We start from the raw sequence: 26,159 nt of genomic DNA on the forward strand, positions 1-26,159 counted from the left end.
CTGAGTAGGATAAACTTTTTATTCGATAAGAAAAGATGCGCATAAACTACGATGGAAACTTCTACTGAACAAATTCCAGTATGCGCATTAAAAGTCATGTGATTTTGTTATAAGAGATCATGTGATGGTAAAAATGTGTTTGAATGGACAAACCAGCAGGCTGAGCACATTGTAAAACATCAGTAATGTTGTTTTGGTCATTCTAAAAAGCCAGTATTAGTGTTATTATAATATTAATCACCTCCAAAATTGTAAAGAGCGTCTATGCTCCATGTCTGACGCCTTCAAACGCCACCACGTGTTCATTTCATACTGTCTTCTGAGGCGCAAGTAATTTATTAAATAATGAAAAGATTCATGCAGCTACCAAAGCAAATTCCATTTTAAGGTTTATATTTGCCGCCAGTTCATCAGGAAGTGACGGTTTTGTTCTCTTTGACTACTTGGATAAAAACATTTCTTTTTTCGCAAGTCTTATATGCGATATTCCAGTTATGTGCATAAATTTAATTAGCATCTTTGGATGGAAACATAGCTACTGTAAAACATCTGAAATGTTTGGTCATTCTAAAATGCCCTAACCATTACATTATTATTATTATTATTATTACATTATTAATCACCTCAAGAACTATCAAGAGCATCATTGCGCCAAATGCCTTATTGTGTGTTGGTATTGTCTTCTGAGGCACAAGTCTTTTATTAAATAAGCAAAAGACTTAAGCAGCTTTTCCGATCACAGCAAATTAATTTTCTTTTTGATATTTGGTGGCAGTTAATAAGCACACTCTCTTTGACTCATTGGATGTATACAGTGCTTTATTCCATCTTGGATGGAAACATAGCTAGTAAGGTTTTTTAAATGTTTTTTTAAAAAGACTTTTCTGAGCACCAAGGTTTGTTTTTTTATTTCTGATGCTTCAATGATTCAGAATAAGCTTGTCATTTTTTCTTTTATATTTTAGTTCTGAAGTAAGACTGCACGATATTGGAAAAATCTAACATTGCGATGTTTTTATTCTGCTTAAAATATAAGAAACCATCTACAAGCATAGATAAATTCAATAAAGAAAAAGATGCCAATTAAAAAAACAGCGTTTTACTGTTTATAGTAATTGAATAATCAAATGTAAAATAATACCTCATAATCTTCGTTTGATTAAAAATCTAATAAATAAAACTAATCGTTATTAATTTGTCAAAGTAACAAACAGTACAATTTATAATGTCTGAATGTTTTTAAAAACCCTTACAGTCACAGGCCTCAAAAACACTTGCAAAATGGCAAATTATAATCAAGATACAGCATTTTGTATACTCACGATGTGACTATTACGAATGATCACATTGCTATATCAATGCTAAACCTATATATTGTGGAGCCATATTCTGAAGGTAAAAAAAGCCAATAAATATATATTGAGAAAATAATCAGATTTTTCAGCATTATTATTCCAGCTTTCCGGCATTTAATCATTAATAATGACATAATTATTAGTGTTGAAAACATTTCATATTTCATAATTTTGTGGCAACTGTGAAGAACTTCGATAAAACAAAACTGGAAAATCGGTTCTTTTATGTTACATTCAAATGGTACTACACTCAAATTATTTTGAGGCTTGTTCAAACTACTTATGTAAAATAAGCTTAAACAAAACAATTATTGAGATTTTCTTGACAATTTATTTGTTTTATGTTCAATCCACTTAAATTAAGTTAACTTAATCGATTTGAATTGGGACAACCTAAATAAATTGTGTGGAACTCTGTAATGATTTCAGAAGAATCATGTGATATTGAAGACTGGGGGGGTAATGCTGTTAAAAATTCACTAATATAAGAAGTTACATTTTAAATAACATTCACTTAATGTAATATTGTACAGTCTTTTAACAGTAAAAAAAGTCTGGGTGAGCAGAATACACTTCATTTAAAAATATTAATAAAATCAAACCGATTCCAAACTTATGACCGCTATGTGTATATACGTGTTTCCATTTTTTAACACTCATTTCCATCACGTCTGCCATGCTAATCTTTGCTGGATTACGTCTGCTGGCAACTGCTTGCGAGTAGTGAGATGTCAGGAGCCCCGTCGGACCCCCCAGTCTGTTTTATAGCCTGCCATTGACATGAAAATGCTCCCGAAGCCCCTCAACAGGGCCACAAGAGGCCCACAAAATGGCTGCCCCGAGGCCTGAGTGATTCCCATGGAGAAAGAGACCAGTGCATCCTGGAGGACAACAAGAAGTGTCACGAAAGGTAAAGCAGACTAGACAGCAATGTAAGTTAAGCTGTCAGATGTGGATGAGGATTTCCAGTCCCATATACAGGCAAACCCATGAAGTCTGGAGAAAATAGGATTTACTTCAAGAGGACCGGGTCAAGGTTTGTCTTAATGGCCTCCATTCATGATGATTCAAGACTAATCTTTATCAGGTGAAGAACCTTATACAGTCAAAGGCAAAATTATTAGCCCTCATATGAAATTTGTATTCTTTTTCAAATATTTCCCAAGTGATGATTAACGTAGCAAGGACATTTTTAAAGTATCTCCTCTAGTATTTTCTTTCTTTTGAATTTCCTTTATTTTTGCTGGAACAAAAGTTTTTTTATATATTATTCATATAATATTACAGAACAAACCAATGTTTTCCAATAACTTGCCTAATTTGCCCAGATAACTTTATCACCTAGCCAATCCTTTAAATGGCACTTTAAGCTGAAAAATAGTATCTTACAAAATAGGAAAACATGATGTATTGTCTTGATGGCAAAGAAAAAAAAAAGAAGTAAGTTAAAATAAGTTATAATATTATAAATTTTTCTTTAAATTAGTTCATTTTTTTTTACATCATAAAATTCAAAATGCTTGTAGAAACTCCCAGTTACTCTCCAGGGTTTCTCCAATGAGAATCTGTTAGAGTTGAAATAAGTGTCTACTAGTGTCTTACCAAAATTAAAACATCAAAATAGAACCACAGCACTTATTATACTGTCAATAAGAATAAGGTATATTTATATAAAAAAATTCAATAACACACTGTTTCCGACCTATGTTAATTAAATTATTAAAATAATTAATCAAATTAAATATTTCTCAAGTGATATTTAAGAGCAAGGACATTTTCTATAATATTGTTTCTTCAGGAGAAAATCTTATTTGTTTTATTTCAAGTAGATTAAAACCATTTTAAGGTAAATATTATTAGCCCCCTCTACAGTGCTCAGCTCAACTGAGCACACCCCATTTCGGAAATTAATATTTTTGCGTTTGAACAAAACAGATTTATCAAATGAATATATTCATTCAAAAAACGGTTTAGTCACTGAACATCTTTAGAAATAGGAGGATAATACATTAAATTCATTCGAAATATTTGGGGAAACAATTACAAACTACAAAAGTTCAAATACATTTTTGAAAAAAAAATGTTTCTCTTGAATTTTTTACCTAACATATAAATTTGGGTGTACTATTTTTGGACCGTTATCATAAGATAGGTTGTTAGATAAGGTCCAGATTTGGCTTTAGTGCTGACTAATCTATAGGCACAAACACAATACTGTAAAGCTTCCTATAGAAAATATTAATATAAATGAGAAGTTTGTGAAGGGTGTACTCATATATGCTGAACAGTGTGTATATATATATATATATATATATATATACATATATATATATATATATATATATATATATATATATATATATATATATATATATATATATATATATATATACATATACATATATATATACATATATATATACACATATATATATATATATACATATACATATATATATACACATATATATATATACATATACATATATATATACACATACACATATATACATATATACATATATATATATATATATATATATATATATATATATATATATATATATATATATACATATATATATATATATATATATATATATATATATATATATATATATATATATATATATATATATATATATATATATATATATATATATATACATACATATACACACTTGCTTGCCTAGTTAATCTAATTAACTTAGTTAAGCCTTTGCTTTGCACTTTAAGCAGAATAGTATCTTGAAAAATATCTATAAAACATTATGTACTGTCATCTTGGCAAAGATAAAAAGAAATCAGTTATTATAAAATAGTTAAAACATTATGTTTAGCAAAATCTCTCCTTTAAAAACAGAAAGTATAAAATAATTCAAATTTAACAGGAGGTCTAATAAATCTGATCTCTACTATATATATTACAGTATAATAGTCAAATAAACAAAACAAGCCTTTTCCTCAGCAGTCTCAGACTGTACACTCCCCACCTATAATAATGCACAGCGTCCATTACTTATGCGGGACGACCTGCTTTAAAACACTGAACAGGAGGTCTCTCTCTCACCCCGCTGACATTTACGAAGCGAGAACCAAAGAGAACCATCTCGTCTCCAGAGCTTTACGGTTTTCCTCCAGCGCATGACATGCCGAGAGCCTGAAACGCAGCACTGTTTACTCACCCAGATCTCAAAAACAGACCCAGAGCCATCTGTAAATCAGAGTGTGTGCGTGTGGATACATTAGAAATAAATTATGATGACACGGTGGCTGCTGGATTCCTGAAAAGCAGGAAAAGTGCATGCGTGCGGAGACCGAGGGAAGCGTTCAGATGTTTTCAGCTACATATGGTAGCAATGTGCACTGCAGAGGGAGATCCAGAGGAGGTGAAGAGCCGAACAAAGGCATGACACACTGATTTATGGGAACACCCAACATGTGACATCATGGTCTGGCACCTGCGGGCAGGAGGACGAGTGAATCAGAGAGAATGAGAAGGACTGATGAGTAACGGATACAGATCAGTGTGCTTTCTGGATGAGGAATGAGTGTTAATAAGCGGGGGACAGACCAGACTGACAAATGATGAGCAACAGGTGTCGTTTATGGAGTGCGGACAATACAAGAAACTACGAATCTCTTTCCGATCAGAATACACATTTGGATTGGGATTTCAGGAATCGTAAAAATGTTACTTCTTGGTATTTTTCAGAAGTCTAGATAAAGTATCGAGTAGTGGTTTTCAATCTGGGACCACGAGGGGTGCTTATAATAAATTTCAATGGTAACACTTAAGTTTAAGGAGCAATTCTCATGATTAACTACAGGCTTATTATATGTCTATTATTGAAATATCAGCTGTTTGTTTGTACGTATAAAGCACATATTCTGCATGATCTTTTCTACATTCCTAATCCTACACTGAAAAAAAATATTCAAATATGATTCCTTGGATTTACTCAATTTTTTTACGTTAAGTGGTTGTAAACAATTTATTTGGGTTGAATTTAAACAAACAAATTAAGTTGGACATTGCTCAATTTAATTTGTTTGTTTAAATTCAACATAAATAAATTGTTTGCAACAGTTTTGCATTCAACACTTTTTTCAGTGTACACAACACCTAACTACTACATTCATAACTATTAGCAGCAAATTATGAATTTATTGAGTTAAAAGTCATCTTTAATGGTTTATTAATACAATAATTGTACCTTAAAATAAAGTGCGATCATTTTGTTAAAAATTAATAATAATAAAATAATCAAACTTCATTGTAAAATGAAAAACACATTTTTATCACATTCTTGTTTTCCCTCAATTTTATTTCACTCATGTGCTCCCAAACATGAAAATCTGCTGTTAATTTAGTCTCGCAGGCACTTTTTATTCTTCAGAAGAACATTAAACAGATTTGTGTGTGTCGAACATGAAACAGATTTGTGTGTGTTGAGTAGGGTTGGGTATCGTTTGGGATTATTTGGATACCGGTGCTAAATCGTTACTTTTAAAGCGGTACTGGTGCCAAAACGGTGCCGGAACTGATACTTTTGAGCGACAAAATTATGGTGGATGACTCTAGAAAAATCTGTTATTCGACAAAATATTTTAATAAATAATTTTAATAGAACAATATAATTAAAGTCTAAAGTAAACATCAATTCATATTTTATATATTTGAATTACATTAATAAATTTCCTTTGATGATTTGTTGGTTAGCATGAATTTAAGATTTACATTATGAAATTACATTAGCTTACTGCTAACCTGTGGAAAGGCTGTCATCATAATACTGAACTCCTTTTTTATAGGGTTGTGTCTATGTTTACAAGGTTATCAGAAATCTAATGATTTGCCTTAATCTGAATAAGACAACAATATGATCAAGGTGTTTATATGAGTTGTTTCTTTTGCCCTCCCATTCATTCAAAATAATGTATATGAAAATTTTCACAGTGTTTCCTAAAAAATTATTATTCTGGAGTCATGATAAGTCCTATTTCTTATTGTTTATTTCCTGAATAAAAAAGTTTTTAATAAAAAAAATAATAATAAGGTCAGTATTTTTATTAGCCTCCTTAAGAAATATTACTGTATATTATTCGATATACACAACAAATCAGTTAATCTGAATAAAAGACTACAATACTTGCAAAATAACTTGTACAATGTTATGAACTAACTGTCACCACGGGGAAGATAAAAAGTTGGAGGAGAGAAGTCCTCATGTGTAGTGTATATATAAACATGATTATCTATGATATAACAAATTGGGGTTCTGTGTATATTTTATATGAAATCACGGATAACTTACCATATATGTAGAAGGGCATTAAATTACTTACTGTTTATTTGTTTACATGTTTTACATGTTTGTAAACTATAAAATCATGGGTCTCCTCACGTTTTGTGTCTGATTTTTTTAGTCTGATTTTGTGCGCCAACTAACAGCTGCTCACTCTCGTTTTTTTCCCCTGCTCTGTTGGCCACGCCCACTCTTCCCTCTTCCCGCTCCACACCCATCATGAAGCATGTTTGAAAAAAATTCTGAGGTAGACTTGAACTGAAAGAGGGGGGATTCATGACCCTTTAAAGACATTCAGAAAAGTGCTCAGGATTGTTGAGGATTAAAATGTAATATTGTAAAAAAGTAAGTAATGTTGATTTTTTTACAGACTAATCGTTTTGATCCATAAGACCTCAATGCAATATATTTTTATATACATAGTCAATTAGCAGATTCTTTCATCCCAAGCGACCTACAATTGAGGAGGTATTCAGCAATTCAAAAAGAACATGCAATGCAATACAAGAATTGCTAATTATTTAAAGTCACTTGTTTGTGCTCATAGAATTTAGTGCTAGAGATTTTTTTTGAGAGAGAGAGAGAGAGAGAGAGAGAGAGAGAGAGAGAGAGAGAGAGAGAGAGAGAGAGAGAGAGAGAGAGAGAGAGAGTCCTTTTATAGGTGGTTTTGGTATCATTCACCGACAGGGCTCAAAATTAACCTTTTTGCTTGGTAGCACGAGTGCCTTTAAATTTTAAAATATGGTCGCACCAGCCAAAATTTTGTCACACCCACCAAGAATTATGTGCACCTTTACTACAAGTTTTATATTAACAGATTTATTGCATTTGAAATCATCATGATGATTAAATGTGAGATTAAATAGAACATCTCGCGCTTAAAATGTGTAGATTCAGTGGCAAGCACTGTTACCTGAATACTCAATGGCTGAATACTGAATGGCTTTAGGAGTGTTATCCACTCTTCGAAGAGTACATCACTAATTACATGTGCCATTATTTGTAACCTTAGGTGGCTTCTAAAACAAAATCTGCAAGTGTGCTTTTGGTTCTTTTATCTTCACAGCATTTTCGCGGCTGTAGCTCCCATCACCTGAAGGCAGAAAGCGTTGAATGAATGATCGACAGCTGATAGCAACCAATCCGTTTGCGTTCAGTTCTAGAGCAGTGCGCCAATCAGAAGAGCTTGAAGACGGGACAAGAATTGCGGGATTTGTTTACTGTAGAAATTTGACATGACGATTGTTTAAAACTATTCCCGAGCACTGCGTTTCACTTTTTTAGATGCAAAGATGCATTTTGCATGAATGTCTCCTAAATCTGTGCATGCTGTGAACATTTTGCAGTGAATTGTTCGCATGGCAAAAATGCTCCCAGATATATTGAGGTCGAATAGATAAAAATTAGGGTGCATATTCGATAAAAATGGTTGCAATGTCGATCCCTGACTGGGGTTCAGGTGTTCTCCGAAGAGATGGGTTTTAGTTGTCATTTGAAGGATACCAGTGTATCCCCAGTCCGAGTGGGAATGGGAGGATCATTCCATCAGCGAGGAATACTCACCCTTATCTTGTTTCAAACCAGTTTCTTTTATTTTATTTTGAACTATGGAAGTCAATGGTTACCAGTTTCCAAAATTCTTCAAAATATCTTGTGTTAAACACTGACTGACACAGTTTCAACTTACTAGAACTTCTATGTTAAGCTGCTTTGAGACAATCTACATTGTAAAAGCACTATAGAGATAAAGATGAATTGAATCAACAGAACAAAATAAAAATAAAAATGGGGGTGAACCATCCATTTAAGCTATATTTATTTTTATTTTAAGCATTAAAAAATATATACTTTTGCATTAAAAATATATAAATTCATACAAGTTTTTGTATTTGTGACTATTAAAAGTAGAAAAAAAGCGAAGTAATCTTAAAGCAGATGGTCAAGACGAAACTAATCTGCTGTTAAACTAAACGCCTGCAACAGTTTCCACAACCATAAATAATTTTCTGTTTGCTTCCTCCTCAAGCTGACAAGGACGACCAAAATCTCGGGAAGGCCTGTAGGGCTGCGAGTGACTCACACTATTAGTTTTAATGGCTTACTACTATAAAAAAAAGCCCTGCACAAAGAGCGGCGTTACAGCGCAGTGAGGTCATATGTTACCCAATGTGCCATTGAAGGATCTCAACCAAAGTTATCCAGGATGGTTTAAGCCTGGATACCCAGCAAGACGCAAGGCCTTTGTTCTGCGCTCGCTCATCTGAATCGCCAGGGTAAATAACGAACAGAATGACAGTGGAGGAAAAAGACAGGAGCGGAGTCGGGGTTTGATGGGTTGGTAAATCTCAGCACAATACATATGGCTCACACCTTCCTCTCAAACATCCTCAGCCGGTCTGGAGAGTGTAACGTTTGAGCAGTGTGTTTAGGATGGGGAGCTGGACTGTGCGCAATGTTAAACACTGTTAAACATTCGTAGCTATAACAGCGAATGAGGTGTAATGTTAACATGCCTTTCTGTGAGCTGTCTGTGAAAGTTTACTGCTTCTTTAGCGGTCGCTGACTGACTGAGATGCATACTTGTTTCCTGCCCCAGCCGGTCTTCCTCGATTTATTTTTAAAAATGTCAAAGCGAATTGGTGCTGAAATAATTCAGTATGACAAAATATAAGAGCAATTTTCACTAAATTTGTCGTGTGTGTGTGTGTGTGTGTGTGTGTTGAGTTTTGTTTTTAAAAATTCTAATATTTCATTTGTAACCACAACAGTTCAAATACAATCGAAAATCTGTGAAATATTGAAATTTGGTTTTGGGTCCAAAAAAAAAAAAAAAGAAAAGGAAAATGGTTTCTGAGCTTCAAAAGGAAGCTAAAAAAGTACAATAAACGAACAAATAAATGAAAAAAAATAAAAACATAAAAAAACTGCTATGACAATTTGGGTTACTCAGCAGCACTAATTAATTGTACTATTACAAATTAACTACACTATTATGAATCTTTATTTATTTCTAATACATTTCAAACCACTATGCTTTACTCATTTCAGCTAAAAGGTTAATCAATTAAAAGTAGAGAAAACTTATTATTATCACTTTCGCATTTATATACATATATATACATACACATACATTCATATCAAAAGTTTGAGGTCAGTTTTTTTAATTATTAATTTATTTAGTAATTTAAATAAAATTATTCTGTTCATCAAGATGTGTAAAAACGGTAACTTTTTTTTTTAATTCTTAAATTATTTAATATTTATTAAGAAAAATGTATTACTTATTGTATGTAGTAACTCCAGTCATTATTGCTTTTATTACTACTACCATTAATAATAATAATAATAATAATAATAATAATAATAATAATAATAATAATAATAATAACAAGAATAATAATTAATATGGGGTATACGCCGAAGCATGCTAATAGGATTTTTAATTTGCCAGTAACCTGGGTTAATCGTTTCCGGTGAATTGTATGCCAATGCAAAATCGGCGCATTTAAGGTTTGTTTTCTTTAAAAATCAGCGATCTCCACTAACTAAGTGATATCTGATATAAAGTGGGTCTCAGATTGTACAAGAAGGACTGCATTAAATAACATTTTCCCCGCCATGTCTTTATAATATGAGCATTTATTTTACACCAGTATATTCAATGAAGCCTCTGCGTTAGCCTGCCGATTCTGACGGGCGTGTGCGAGCAAATGGCTTTTTGTCTCGTTTTACACTTGAGCAACTAAATGAATGCCAAAGTCTGTTTAACTGATTGTATTTGAATTGCATTACAACATCGATGTTGAAAAAGGTACTGTATAAAGGTCACCGAAAGTTTATCAGTATGGGAAACACACTAGCTCGGCATATACTCTATTAGAGTGATTTCTGAAGGATCATGCGACTCTGGAGATTGGAGTAATGAAGCAGAAAATTAATCTTTAAAATCACTGGAATAAATTATTATATTAAATGATAAACTACTTTTGAACAGCTATTTTATAGTGCAGTAACATTTTACAATTTTTACTGTAATTGTGATTAAATAAATGCAGCCTTGGTCAGCAGGATAAGCCTAGTTTAAAAACATTTAAAAATCCTACTGACCCCAAACTTTTGAACTTGCATTAAATATGCTGTCCATGCTAATCTAAATAGAATCAAAAAGCTAAAAAAAAAACCCTTAGCATAAAACAGACAAGATTAAAATAAAATCTAATCAATAAATATTATAATAGCATATAAATAATACTAATAAAGTTCCACAGGGAAAGTGAAAAATGAATGTGAATCTGTAAAAATCAATTCAGCGTAAACTAGCATCACGTGTGTAAATGTTTCACTGCGTTTTGCTACTAGACCACATAAAGAGTCAGGGAAACTGATCTCCAGAATGTTTTTCTCTCACATTTCAACAGTCTTGGTCTCTAGAGACACCAAACAGTACCAGGACCACCAGTAAAATGTAGTCTTAAAACAGCTTTTTATAATGATGCATTGCTAAAAATGTGTTGGTCATCACAGCGTTGCCAAATCATTGGAGCAAAACAGATTTCAAGGCTGTCTCAAACATCCCACTAACTACGTAACGAAGTCAAATTCAAGATGCTGTTTTCGTGACAGAAAAAAGAAGAAGTCTGGAACAACATGACATGAACAACGTGACAGTATTTTGGTGGAACTGTCCCTTTAAGTCCTAATGATTCAGAGAAGACAGTGTTTTTACAGGTCCTCTAAATAAAAGGGTCTGGCTTAACACATGTGGACTGCACATATAGGCTTCACCGTGCCTGTATAAACACACATGCAGACAATGCCAAGGCTCAGAGACAACTCAGACAAACAGAGCAGTATCTGAAGTGCTGTTAAACATTAGCAGACTGTTCTCAAACCACACACAGAATTCCTGTGTCCTTCAAACCAGACCAGAAGGAAAGAGCCAGGTCTTGTTCCACCCTGACATCTCAAATAAAGAAATTATATTTAGCATAAACTTTGTGTGTGTGTGTGTGTGTGTGTTTGTGTGTGTGTGTGTGTGTGTGTGTGTGTGTGCGTGTATTTTATGAATTTAGGTGATGTTATTTTATTAATTAATAATTAATAACTCATTAAACATTTTAAACATTTCATTTAACGTAGCTAATTTAATACCAAACATTTCTGTAATGGCTTTAGCAATTATCTGCAAAAATAAAACGTAATATGCCTTTACTACTATATTAATTACTATATCTTAATATCAGCTCCAAAAGCTTCAGCAATTTCAGCTTGTACACACTGTAGTATTGTTCAAATGATTGTTTAAATTCAAGCTCAAGTCTGATGACAAACATTGGAAGAACTGGCTGATCGACTGAACCTCCTTTTACTGGGACATTATTTATGTTTATGGGACATTATTAGAGGTTGTAGTGCTGTAATTACTGTACATCAGCATTAACAGGTTTATTTCCATCAGGATTGAAGATTAACAGGCTCGGAATTGTGACCATGCGTCCAAAATTTAATCTATGCGACCTCATAACATATTTGGGAGCATTTGTGCGACTGCATATAATGGTTGTGGTGCGACCGGTTGTGATTTTTTCTATAAACGTGCTGAATCGGTCTTCCCTGCCATTATATTGGTTCATATTAGCTGTCAATCACTCAAGGCTTTCCGCTGTCAGATGACAGTGAGCTTTTGTGACCGCAGGAAATGCAAACAGCTGAAGAGTGAAAGTACACAGGTTTGCAAACCCCACCTAAAGTTACAAATAATGGCACCAATGACAGTGATCATGTGGTAAATGTTGATCCACCAGCCGAGATCAATCGAGTGTTTTCGGAGAAGGTGGCCGAATCTTGATGCGTTGCATTCAGCACAAATGTCCGCTAAATGTAAAATCAAACACTGCATACATCATTGTCAAAGAAGCTCGTCTTTACTAAGTTTATACTGAAACTGCAGCTCATAACAAAGATCGGTATTGCGCAGGTGGTCATCGTGAGAATCCTGCTCTGCCTCGCTCATATATCGGCTGACTCGCCTGCTTTTCCACAAACACAGAAAAATGTAAATCAGTGCATAACGAGACTGAGCATTTAAAATGACACAAACCGAAACCAAAACTTTTAAACAGTGGTAGAAGTGAAACTTTTCTTCCTTTCTTTTGTCCATTCTTTCTTAAGATGCATATTATTTTTCTATTTAATTACTGATGACTGCTTATAGCCTTGGATTGAATGATTTATTATAATATTTCATTTGTTTTGTAGCAGAAATATTATTTATTAAATTGACATGCATATAAAAACAGTTGTGCAAAATAAATATTTCTTACTGCACTGCTTCATTTTTGTTTGATGCAAACCATAAAGTAACAGTAGGACTTTCCATAGCAGATAACTCACATTGAAGCACATTCAAGGCAGCATGATAATGAGAAATGTAATTCATTGTTAGTAATATTGTCATCATCATCATTTATATTTTATAGTTATTAGACATTTATTTTGGAATTATTGTACAAATTTCAATAAGTCATCACAGCATTAGTTAGTTGCTTCTGGTTTTTGTTAGTCCTAATTGATGTTGTTTTCAAATCCCTTAATATACAATTTGCAGTGGTGCTCATTTATTTTTGGTGGGTGCTCCTATATGTTTTCTACTGCTACTAAATATTTGAAGTTGGGAGCACCGGTGCTACCAAGTGAAAAAGTTTATTTCGAGCCCTGATTATTGTGGGTTTATTACAAAAATACCACCGCAATTGGGAAAAAAGACAAAAAGCTAAAGAAAATGAAAGGTATGGAGCAGAAAACTGTAATTAAACAAAATCTATTATGAAATGTTGTGCTTAAAGTAAAATAAGAAATTTATAAAGTCAATTTGAGCATTGAACGCACTTTTAAGCACTGAAAATGTAATTTTTTGTCACTGAGGTTACTAACACAATGACCAATCACAAGCTTTTAGATTTGTTAGGAATTTAAAAGAGAATATATGGGCATTAGTATGTCTCAATTCATTACCTAGTGTCAAATTAGTCAGCTTGTGTTCATTCTCCCACTCAGTGGACAGCACGCTAACAGCTGCTGCAATACTTCTAATACTGGACAGGATTTACAGTGGCAACGACTCCCCAAATTATTTATGAGCTCCCAACACAGCCAAACAGCACCCTATCATAGTCTTCTACTTCCAGATGCCGTTCACCCCCACCCCAAAACCAGGAATGACAGGACCTTTAGCCTCTAGAGCCCAATGCACAGGCCCCACGCAAGGTGCTGACAGTCTGAGGAGCCTTGCCAACATCAGGCCTTTAATGCAGAAATGACAGACTCAGATAACATTAAAACAATAAAAGCGCTGATAGGATGAATGGGAGAGTTACTTGGGCAATTGAAGCTTAAGAATCCAGTTATATCAGAGGTATAAATACAGCTATTTTATTCTGCATTACCAACGATGACTGCATGTTGAGATCATATGATCAGCCAAACATGATTTGTGTGTACATGTAAATAAAAGTGTAGTCAGTGATTAAATATTGGCAGATTTTACTTTGTTATGAGTGATATAAAGTCTCAAGAAGATTACATTTAGACACTTTTAAAATGCAGAATACTTTTTAAATGATTCAAAAATGCACCTGCAGTACACATTTCTCTTTGAAAGACTTAAATATTGTTTAAAACGGTGATCAAAAGAGACAGTAACTTAAATATATATAACACAGTGTATGAATATTCTGTATAAGCTATTCAATTATCTGCTAGCTAAAGCCATTACATTTATTTATTTTAACAATATCTTAAAAGTTTAAGGAAATGACTACACTGAACACATAAAAACATTCAAAATTAGTTAGAATGGCATATATATGATCCTGGACCACAATATGATATGATATGACATACTGTATATATGATATATCTGTGGGAAAAGCCAAATGTATTGTATGAGTCAAAATTATTGCTTTTTTTATAGCAAAGATCATTAGAATATTAAGAAAATATCATCTTCCATGAAGAAATTGTGTAGCTTTCCTTTCATAAATATATACAAACTGAATTATGGATTAGTAATATGCAATTTCAAGCACTTAACTTGTACAACTTAAAAGGCAATTTTCTTTTTTTTTCATTTATTTGTTTAACCCTCATATTACAGATTTTTACAATGTTGTATCTCAGTCCTATTATAACAAGCTACTCCACTGAAAAAGCTTATTTATTCAGCCATTAGCTGATATACAATCCTCAAGAATTGACCATTATGGTCCAGGTTGACAGATACATGTTAGTCAGCAATGGGTCATTAGTAGGGCCAGACAGAATCTGCAGACATTTTTTGCTATTTCTGTGGAGCATTTTGTAATTTATGCGGAATAATTTTAGGAGTATCATAACTAAAAACTTAATAAAAGAAATCAACAAATAATACATTTTTAATTTTTATTTAACGTTTACAATGCAAATCCATCTAGATCTACTTATTTGGTAAACAAAGCAAGTCTCTCATATAACATCTCTACTAAAAGAGAACATATTACTTTACAAACTTTATTGTAAATATATCACATGAACATTTTAATATTACTATTATTATATCACAATAATATTCATGAAATGAATTTAAAAACTGAATAAATATAAATTTACACATTTACGCAAGTAAATACATAGACTCCATGATTGTCTAAAAATCTGTGGAAATCTGTGGATCGTGCAGATTCCGTGTGGGCCTAGTCATTAGTAAAAGCTATTAAATTAAAAAAACTTACGCACTTAAACATGAACAAAAATTCCACATATGATAAGAAAATTATTTCTGAAATGAAATCGTCACACATTAAACACTCATCTGATTAAACAGTCTAATAAAGCCTATTTTCTCATAGTTCGGAGAAAAACTAAATAAAACAGCTCCAAAAGACACCTCAGACAGCGGGAAAATCCAAAGAACAGAGAAAACAAGCGAGAAAATAGTACAAGACAGAAGAAAATCAGAGGTAGGTCAGGAAGCGAAGAAAGTAAAAGGCATGAAGTGTGACAGACAGCACTTATGGCAGGTTAGTGAGGCTTTAGTTTAATTAGCCAGTACACATAAACAGCAGGTCATCACTCTATAAGGTTGCCATTGTTTCGAGGAATCAGCACCTCTCTGAGAACAGTACATGGCAAAAAATGCTTTTCTTACATAGATTTCTAATCCAAATATTTTAAAATCCTTACATCAAGAAACATTTCCTAGACAAGTAAAAAATATTGTCTTGTTTTCAAAAGTAAGAATATTTTACAATTACTGAATATTTTAATATTTTAATTACCCCATTGGCGTTTTTTTTTAGCTTGTTTTAAGAAACGCTCAATTAATTTTAACATAGTTTTACTTGCTTCTTGATTTTAGAATTAGGTATCACTTTATTTTGATGATCCCTTTAACACATTTTTTTGAATTTAAGTTACATTGCATCTACATGCCAATTAATTCTCAATTGATTATAAATAGACTGTTAGGTTGGGGTTAGGGTCAGTGTAAGTTGACATGTACTTGGAAACTTTCTTATAGTCAGTTAAATATCTGTTGAAGGAGCAGTATCTAAAGATATTAAGCTGACAGTCTACTAATACTCAAATGAGAATGAAATGGCATGTAGTTGCAATTGCAACTTTTAGTCAACAAAATGTGCAATAGGGACCATCAAAATAAAGTCTTACAAGAATTATTAGATATTTGAACTAGAAACGAGACATAAATTGTAAGCAAGAAAAGCATAACAGTGCAGTTTCACATTTGATTTGATTGTTAGCATTTTTCTAAATATCTTCTTTTATGTTTGTGTCAACAGTAAGAAAGAAACTCAAACAGTGAAGGTAATTCTATTTTTTGGTTAAACCATCCATTTACCTCAAAACAAACAAAATTCAAATGAACAGAAATAAAATATTGTTTAATATATTTGCTGGAGGTACATCAATTACTAAGATAGTGCCCAAGTAAGTAGCACACAGCATAAAGTTGATATGAAAAGAAGTGTACCATGACCAGCATAAACATCAAGTGTTGTTGACACTTACTTGCGCATGATGGACTTCCGGAGAACAAGGCCTTCCTCCAGATCTGCCTCATTGGCCATGAACAGAAGCCTCTTCCCTGTGACGTCCACGCCGACAAAGTCCCGCTGTTCTCCTGCCACAGGGCACAATTCCAGTCGGTCACAGTGAACTCGTAAAATACTACAGCAGGATACTGTACAGTCAAACTATATTTTTGGCTCAAGACAGATGGCAAGTCAACAACCTGAAAGATCTGCAGAAATGCAGAATAATACAGACCTCCGGGATGCACTTTTAGTTCATATTAGTGAAAGAGGAAATGGTCGACAGATATTGGAAATGGCGCAACAAAAGCAAAAACCACACCAAAATCTCAATAAAAGTCTGGGTGAGTGATGGTACCTGCTTTTTTCTTGCCCTTTTGGCCCGGGACGGTCTCTGTGAATTCGTGCACTTTGCTCATGAGCATGGACAGCGTGGCGTTGTGTGCACGGAAGAGGTCCACAACCTCATGCAGGGCCACATCAGTTATCAAATCACAGCTCAGCACCAAAATGTCTGTCTGTGTGTGAGGGAAAGAAAGACAAATCATATTAAATCCAACATCAAGAGAGAACAATCCAACTTTTCCACCCACAATTTGATTATAATGTCCACTGGAAGGGCAATATGTTCCCTACACATAATTAGAATGATTACTTTCAGGTTTTGAAATCACCAGTTGAGTTGAAAAACGCCTGAAATGCAAAACAAAAAAAAAAACGATCAAAGCATTTACTACAGACGCTCTGAAAAACAGCTTTTAAATAAGAAGAGTTCAATATACGATACAGACATGTATGTCAATTTTCCATATAGTAGTCTTAAAGTTTAAAGAAACCCTCGAGTACTTTTTTTGATATTTTAAGAGATTTGTGTGCGTTGAGCATCAATTTATCCCATGTTAGCTTTAATTGTGGGGAAAGCTGAATCATTTTGAGCTTTGGTCAGCCAATTTCATCTTTCATCATGTTTAATAGCAAGCACTTTTGTCAAGAGAGCTGTACGAGAATTGGAGAATGACTGTCTTTGCCATGTGTGAAGCTCTTTACCAGTTGAGTTTGTTACCATTCAGACACATCGTCTATATCCTTGCTGCCTTGTTCACCCATGTTTAAAAACTTACAGATTACCGGCAGGGCTACTGGTTGAAATAGATAGGGCAAGAGATAGGCCTGGGTGATCACTCGAAAATTCAGAACCTATAATCGATACAATTTTTCCAGGTCAATTTTTTCGATTATTTTCTCTACCGTGTGTAAAGTCACGTGACCCTGCTCCATTACGTTATACCACTAACTTGTCAAGCATGGACAACTTAAACACTGAGACAACTGAGCAACAAGAGCAGCTTATCAAAGATAAATGCATATTTACTGTACAAAAATAAATGTATAAAATATTACATAAAAATAAATAAATAAAATAATCGCTCATTTATCACAATCGAGTTAAAATCCCATGTGTATATATGAAATTATGAATAATGTATATGTAGCAGGGTATTAAAGTACTTACTGTTTATTTCTTTACATTTTAACTTCGTAAACTATAAAATAATGGGTCTCCTCATGTTTTGTGCCAACTAACAGTTGTTCACTCTCCTCTTTTTCCCCTGCTCTGCTGGCCACACTCACTCCTCTCTCTGCTCTCAGCGCTCCATGCACATCATGAAGCATTTTTTAGAAAAAATTCTGAGGTAGACTTAAACCAAAAGAGGGGGGGTTTCATTACTCTTTAAAAAGACGGTTCACCCAAACATTTTATCTTCTGTTGAACACAAACAAAGGTATACTGAGGATTGTTGGAAAAAAATGTCATTGACTTCCATTGTATTTTTTGTTGCTGATATAGATGTCAATAGTTGATTTGTGTTTAACATAAGGAAATTCATTAAAGTTAAGAACTACGGTAAAGTGTATAAGTCAGTAAATAGTGATGGAATTTTCATTTTTGGGTGAGAAATGGCAGACTAGTAGCAAACCAATGGTTTTCAATTTCATGCTATAAAAAATGGCCGTGGTTTTAACTTTACCAAAAAAACCTAAAGATGCAACAGTAAAAATTTGTAACTTGGTTAACAGTAGATTAACAGTCAATATGTACATTAAATAACCATAAACTGACTTTCCGAGAATTCTCCGCGTAAAACATTTCCTTTTGTACTTTTTGTTACCATAAGTATGTTTATATATTTTTAAAAACCATTAGCTATCTACATTAAAGTTTAATGTTACATCAAATGATTATTACTTAAATTTTATGCCTAGTTACCATTATGTTGTTTAGTAGTTGTGTGAATGACACTGAGCTCCTTCTATATATTAGGCATGTTTCCCTGCTGGTGGGAATAGTTTTTCTCACAACTTTCTCCTTTTGGGTTTTTTCACAACTAAATCCGGGGTCGCCACAGCGTAGTGAAACGCCAACTTATCCAGCACACGTTTAATGCAGCGGATGCCCTTCCAGCTGCAACCCATCTCTGGAAAACATCCATACACACCCATTCACACTCATCCACTACGGATAATTTAACCTTCCCAATTCACTTGTACCGCATGTCTTTGGACTGTGGGGGAAACTGGAGCATGTGTAGATGTTAATACTTCAAAAACACTGTGTATTAACACTATAATTGAATGAAATATGGTAGATTAACATAGAGATTAGAAATGACTTTACGGTTTATACTGTATTTTTGTGAAATACTAGCAACAACAGCTTCTTCTTTTTTACTATACATTTTAATATTTGTTTTTTACAGTGTAAAAGTCAAAAAGATATTTGGAAAAGAGCCATACATTACTGTTACAAATAGATAAGAGACTTAAATGAAGGAGGGACAGACAAATCAGATGGATGAATGGATATAATGTCAGAAATGAGACAATATTCAACAAGTGCCAGTGTTCTAGAAGCACATCTTGTGCCCTAACAAATTAACCAAGGCTGTTTACCAGTGTTTGCGTTTCATCAGCACAATAACATTTTGTTCGGTTTATTTTGCCATGGCTTGGGTCAATATTTCACACCTCAGACATATTGTTTCAGCTTGTTAGACTATTATATTCAATTTTAGCCCTACATCTTGAGTTCTTACAAGCATATTATGCTCTTGAAACTGGGTGTTACAAAAAAGGAACAACCAGGTTTTCAGAAAAGATATTTTTTTTCATGGCGTGGTATGACTTAGCTCTACAAGACTGGGTTCAGCCTGCTTTACTTCAGTTCGGTTTGATTATTTACTGTAGTTTAGAATCGCTTCAAAATGGATGGCCTTGACATCATTTTAGTTGCACCACCTCTACTCTCATATCAATCAAATCTATCCAATCTTCAACTACCAACAATAGGGGCATCTGCACATTGTCTACTGACCACAATACAGGTATTTTAAGCTCCAGAATCTATGAAAATAATCAAATAAAAAAATAAAAGAAATCAGCTGGATATCATGGAAATCCATAGAATTTGTCATTTTTAATGAATAAAATCCAAAGGAAGATATTTTTAGGTGCAAATGCATGGCAGTTTCTGTATGGCCGGGTTTCATTAGTATGTTTAAGGGCTGGGTGATAAATAGAAATGAAAATCGGAAACATGGCTGAGTAAAGCTGCTATTGTCATGCACCGCTTGTCAGGGAAGCAAGGTTGTGCAGTAAATTTACTCTGAAGCCTGGAGGGCGCTCTTACGCAGAAACTCCAAATAAGTCACGAAGAAGAAACCCAGCAAATTCCCATTCGAGTGTTGCATTATAAACAGAAGAATTGACTGCATTCGTTGATTCAGCATGACTAATCCCACGACTATGGTATCATCTCAAAGGAGGACTTATTTCGAACACACAACTGAAGTTATGAAGCGAGTTTGGAGTAAAAATGTTGTTATATGTGGTATTTGCACATGCTGAGCCATAGTTCAAAACGTAACTTCCATGGCATAAGACACTGGATTACACTGACTTCTGACAATAGTTACAACAACAAAAGAGAATGACGTGATAAAAGAGCCCCAGCTTCTTAAATAAGCGCCGTGCTATGCAACAGTTTGCGTGTGTACACGTGTGCGTGAGTGTGTGTATGAGTGAGTGCAGGCATGGAGAGGAACCCAGCGATAAATCCTGCTCGCCTTTGCCATTGTTTCTGTTTGAGTTGTCTGGTTCCCATCTGCTCAGTCCATCTCAGGCCTGTGGATAAATAAACATGGGAGCAGGAGTGGGGAACAGGCCGTCAGAGCGTGCCTGGCTCAGGCAGAGCTGCATGCCTCATTGGGGAGGCCCAGAGAGAGGCCCTGCCGTGACGCTCTGCTCCGATACAGTTCCGGTTCTCTTGTTCTGGCCCCGGAGCAGAAAACCCAGGAGCAACCGGCGGACACATGCTCGAAAGATAACAGGGTGCACAGCACTGTCTGCTTAGACTGAGCAAACTGTGCTACCGAGGAAGGAGATAAATGCTTTTTCACCAACCACGGCAAACCCTGAATGCTAGTATTAAATTTCACACATATGAAGCCTTACAAATTCAACAAAGTCAGAGCCACACACAACCTCCACTACTGTTTATGTATTATTCACATATTTCAAGGGAAATCGTTTGCAGACATTGTACAGTTTATTATTTCTTTAAATGGCATTATCTTTTTTTTTTAGGGGTTTTTCAGAGAGTATAGACAGGAAAGCGTGGGGAGCAGAGAGAGGGGAAGGATCGGCATAGGACCACGAGGCGGAATCGAACTCGGGTCGCCGTGAGCACCGGAGTAAATGTGTCACGCTAACCACTACACAACTGGCGCCGACTAAAATGGCATTATCTGACAGAATTAGGACTGCAAGATATTGGTTAATACTGATATTATGATATTCAATTCAAGTTAATTCATGTTTATTTCTATTAGTAGATTGTGTCAAAGCAGCTTCATATAGAAGTTCTAGTAAATTGAAACCGCGTCAGTCCAATTTTCAGAGATTAAGTTCAGTTTAGTTCAATTCAGTGTGGTTTAAATTTCACTGCTGGAAGTCCAAACACTGAAGAGCAAATCCATCGATGCGCAGCTCCACAAGTCCCAAACCAAGCAAGCCAGTGGTGATGGTGGCGAGGAACAAACTTCACCATACTTTACCATTTTTCTGCGATACATATTGTGATATTGAGTTTAATTTTACTAGATGCCTTTAACAGCTCTATTTTGAAAGAATTGATAATACTAGATTGACTGGGATAATTTTCCAGTGCTAAATTGTGGCTGGCATGGCATCCGCCACATAAAACATATGTCAGAGTAATTGGCGGTTCATTCTGCTGTGGTGAAAGTAAGCCCAAGGAAAGTGAGTGAGTGAGACTGGGATGATTTCATTTGATTCAGCTGGAAGGGCATCCGCTGTGTAAAACATGTGCTGGATAAGTTGTCGGTTCATTCCGCTGTGGCGAACCCAGATTAATAAAGGGACTAAGCCGAAAATAAAATGAATGAATGAATGCTTTAAACTGGTTTGAAATGCTCACACAGTCATAGGCCATAAAACCACATGCAAACGATAAACTTTCTGTTTTGGTAACTTTATGGAAAAAATTGCAGCGACTCCACAAATCAAGCATGCTTTCAACTGTGGCTCCTGGTCAACTATAATCCCGACTAGGGATGTCCAAATCCGATCATGTGGTCGGAAATCGGGCCAGATCACGCGGTTTCAGACTCAACCTTAACATACCGATCAGGACTCGGATATTCTCACTATTTTTCAACACATCTATGGTTATGCGGTAGCACAGAGTTAGACCTCTTTCTTGACTTCACACAGAAACAGCAACACATGCGGCATGACATCACTTTGTTGCAGAGATGCTATTGGTTAAATGCTGGCAAAGTAGAACACGGAAGCAGCTTGAAACTGAAAGTGCGAGGTATTATAAAGTTGATGACGACAACATTGCCATAGCAAACTGAGATATGTAAACTTGGGATTGCCTGCCGGGTATTTTACATTGAAGTGCTATTTGTTTTTATATTCGACTTTTTTATATTTACTGTTGCAGAAGAATTGATGTTATTTATTACTTAATTGTTCAAGCTACATCACAGAAGTGCTCTGTTAACAGGCTTCGCTCTTCTTTATTCTTTTTTTATGTATTATAGAAGTATTGGATCGGGTTTCGGTATCGGTAGATACTCTAAAGTATCGAGGGCAAAACAAAAAAAAAGGATCGGGTCATTTAATCCCGACTGTATATTGCAGATCCTGCGATGTGACTATTGTGGATGCACACTTTGCTATATCAGTGCTGTAATGATATATTGTGCAGCCTTAGACAAAATGTATTGAAAATAATCAATGAACACAGAAAAGATGTGAGTGGAAAAACTTTCATCAATTCAATAAAAATAAGAAAATAATGTGTAATTATAAAAGTCATTTTAAAGTTCTGAGCCACATTCAAAGTAGCTGTAAAACAGGCGATATACACGGACAGCTCTAATCACACGTCTTAAATTACTGCATTGCTTGCCAAGTGTAAACAGTTAGACTAATGAAGTACATTACTTGGAGGAAGAATTGTTTATTCTAATTATTTATAATAAGCATATCATAATACTGTTACTGCCAGTGTTTAATGAAAGTGATCGGACCCAAGGGGTGCATTTCAGCAATGTTTATCACAGTGGTTCTCAAGCAACTGTTAATTTAGTGTTGTTTTAGAGATAACATTGTTTTATTAAACAATAACATTTTTTTATTAAGTTTGTCTTTATAGTTTTTAATGTTAATAAAGTTTGTATACATTGTGATTTACGCTTTTATTCCAGCTAAACATCAGGTTACACACTAAAGATGTTAAGAAAAAAAATATTTCAGTTCACATTTTTCATGGTTTTAGTTAACTATAAAACCAAAAATGTTTAACACCAAGAACAATTATTGTCCACAACTGTTTTAAAAGTCTCCATGATTTTCCAGTTGTTGGTGGTTTGGGGCTTACAATTTCAACCTGAAAAAAAAAAGTTTTACACGTCCACTAGAACTGTACCTGGAATCACAAACTATACCGTTAAATTTCTAGTGGTGTCCAAAACTATAGCGGATGATCTGAAGTACACTCAATAAATCCTACAATGCATTGCAATAACAAGTGTACAACCCATGTACACTCAACAGATAGAATATACATATAATGCATTGTGAGAGATCGCACACTGAATGAAATTCCACAACTGACCACAAGATAGCATCCAGAGCAGAATCCTTACAGTGTAAGTTTCCAAATAAACTATTATTTAATTAAAGCAACGTTTGTATACATGACAGAAATTGAAATTCTTAGTTTAAATACTAATAGACAGCAGGCTAAGTGCTAAATAACGATCACAGGGACTGACCAAGCAGTTGAAAATCTACTTTATTTGAGGGATTTAATCAATCAGCAAACAAGTGCTCAAATTCCCTCACTTGTGTTCATTTACTTCTTCAAGTAGACTATATTTGTAAACTGTATAAATTCTTGCTGATTTACCTTTTTTAGTTGAATCAAATGAACTTTACTAGTCATCTCAATTTACATCAATCAAATGGACTAAAAATATTAAGTTAAACCTTTAGTTGTAACTTGATTAACTTGTTAAAATAAGTTAAAGCAGCATAAATTTTTTTTTTTACAGTGATAATGAATGAGGGTATGGGGGTGATTACAGAGTTTCTGCAGGTTTCATAAAGTCAAATTTAAGACTTTTTAAGACCATTATGAATGAAATTTTAGACTTCTGCAGGGCCAAACACATTTTTTCTAATGGCCCGGTTGAGCCAATGGAAAAGATTTTTACCTGCGTCAAAAAAAAATACAAATTTAGTTTGTTCAGGTGTTGGGCCAATTGGATAACTTTACATAGACATTGGAAAATTAAAACCTGTTCAAAATGATTTAAAAACCTACAACACAATATTTCAGTCAATTTTAGACTTTTAAAATCCTAAAATATATCTTTTTTGGGAAATTTAAGACATTTTAAGACCCCGTGGACACCCTGGATACAGATCTGGTTGTTTAATCCCAGTCCACTGATTGAGAACCACAAACGTGACATGAAATTGCTTTAATTTATAATTAATTGAATTTGGCAAACATATTTTTCTGTGATTTTCTCATTGAAGAGGCTATATGTAGAAACCATTGCTATTAGTGACACCTGTGGCTATTAAGTTAACTGTAACCAGCAACTTGCTACTCGTGCTCACACTCGTGCACAGGAGATTGAAGTTGTTGGGTTTTTTTGTTTTAAACAATAATAATAATGAACACTAAGACTGCAACATTAATATATAAATAATTCTCTTTTCTCTCAATAAAACATAAACAAAAAAGAATAACGAGAAAGCTGCACCAAAGAAAGCTGATCACAGCGATGCAGATAAGTTTGCGCAACACCTTCAATTCACCAGCATCATGTTGAAAGATCAGGTAATTAAAACCACACTGCTATAATTAGAGTCTAAATCCACTATGCCATAGGGAGCTGGCTTTATTTCTTTGCATGACATTAAAATAAAGAATGCTCTATTTGAACAGTATATGACCATTGAGTGTGTGTCAAAGGTTTCAAGATGTTAAGAAGATAAGATAAATAAATAGGCTAAATCTTTACATACTGAAAGCTCAAATTACACTCAATTACATTTTACGCATCGATTCAACATTTTTAAAAACATCTTCTGAATGTCACAGAAAGACATACAAGTTTGTAACGACACAAGGTGAAGTAAATGAAAACATTTCTTTTGTTTTTCAATCCTGGGTGAACTATTCCTTTAAGTGCAGTCACCAAAATAGCCAATCGGCAGGCTATGTCTGTAAATGTGTACTCCATTCCCGCAGTACATAAAAGAATTGCAGAGCGAAGTCGAAGCAACCACAGAACAGCCAACGCTCAAACATCCAAACATTTACCATGACTTCACAGTCGACCAGGAATGTGTGCTGATGAAACGCAAAAAATGTGACCAACGCCAGGCCACCCATCGTAAACCACCCAAGTAAATCGATCTGTCCCTGCAGCTCTAACCACTTAGCATTTCATAGCCGGGGTTTCTATTTTTGAGGGGACACGACAAGTGGCCAAATGCCTGAGGCCTGACAATGGTCGTGCCCTCTTGGCCGGCGGAAGGCTGGATCAGTCCTGCAGTGGGCGTCAGCTGTTGGATCATCTGAGCGCCGCTGACTCTGACGCTGACGCTGGGCCTTTCAGTGTAGGCCGTGGTTCTGCGCTGCTCTGGAGGAGAGGCACAGGGAGGTCAGGCCACCCACAGACACTCCCAGTTCTGCTTGGCTGCCCCCTGGGCCTGCCAGGTGAGACCACCCAAGAGGAGAGCGGAGGAAGAGGGTGGAGAGACGAGCGCAGGATAAGAGGGAATAAAAAGGAAGGGAA

The 26,159-nt window shown here is 34.6% G+C and overlaps 1 protein-coding gene across 3 annotated transcripts in view; it reads right to left on the reverse strand.

The window, feature by feature from the left end:
- eif2b3 (eukaryotic translation initiation factor 2B, subunit 3 gamma) overlaps positions 1-26,159 on the reverse strand; it is an 84,518-nt gene that overhangs the window by 25,500 nt on the left and 32,859 nt on the right. For 2 of the 3 annotated variants that reach the window (XM_056477887.1, XM_056477879.1), the window contains 2 exons: positions 17,111-17,270; positions 16,730-16,841 (listed from right to left, as the gene is read on the reverse strand). In XM_056477887.1, coding sequence (XP_056333862.1) covers positions 16,730-16,841; positions 17,111-17,270 — 272 coding nt within the window. Of the gene's footprint in view, positions 1-16,729; positions 16,842-17,110; positions 17,271-25,681; positions 25,782-26,159 lie in introns of those variants that run through there. The other variant, XM_056477895.1, reaches the window with a different exon arrangement.

The sequence above is a fragment of the Danio aesculapii genome, chromosome 2, assembly GCF_903798145.1.
Source record: "Danio aesculapii chromosome 2, fDanAes4.1, whole genome shotgun sequence".
In the NCBI taxonomy this organism is placed as follows: Eukaryota; Metazoa; Chordata; class Actinopteri; order Cypriniformes; family Danionidae; genus Danio; species Danio aesculapii.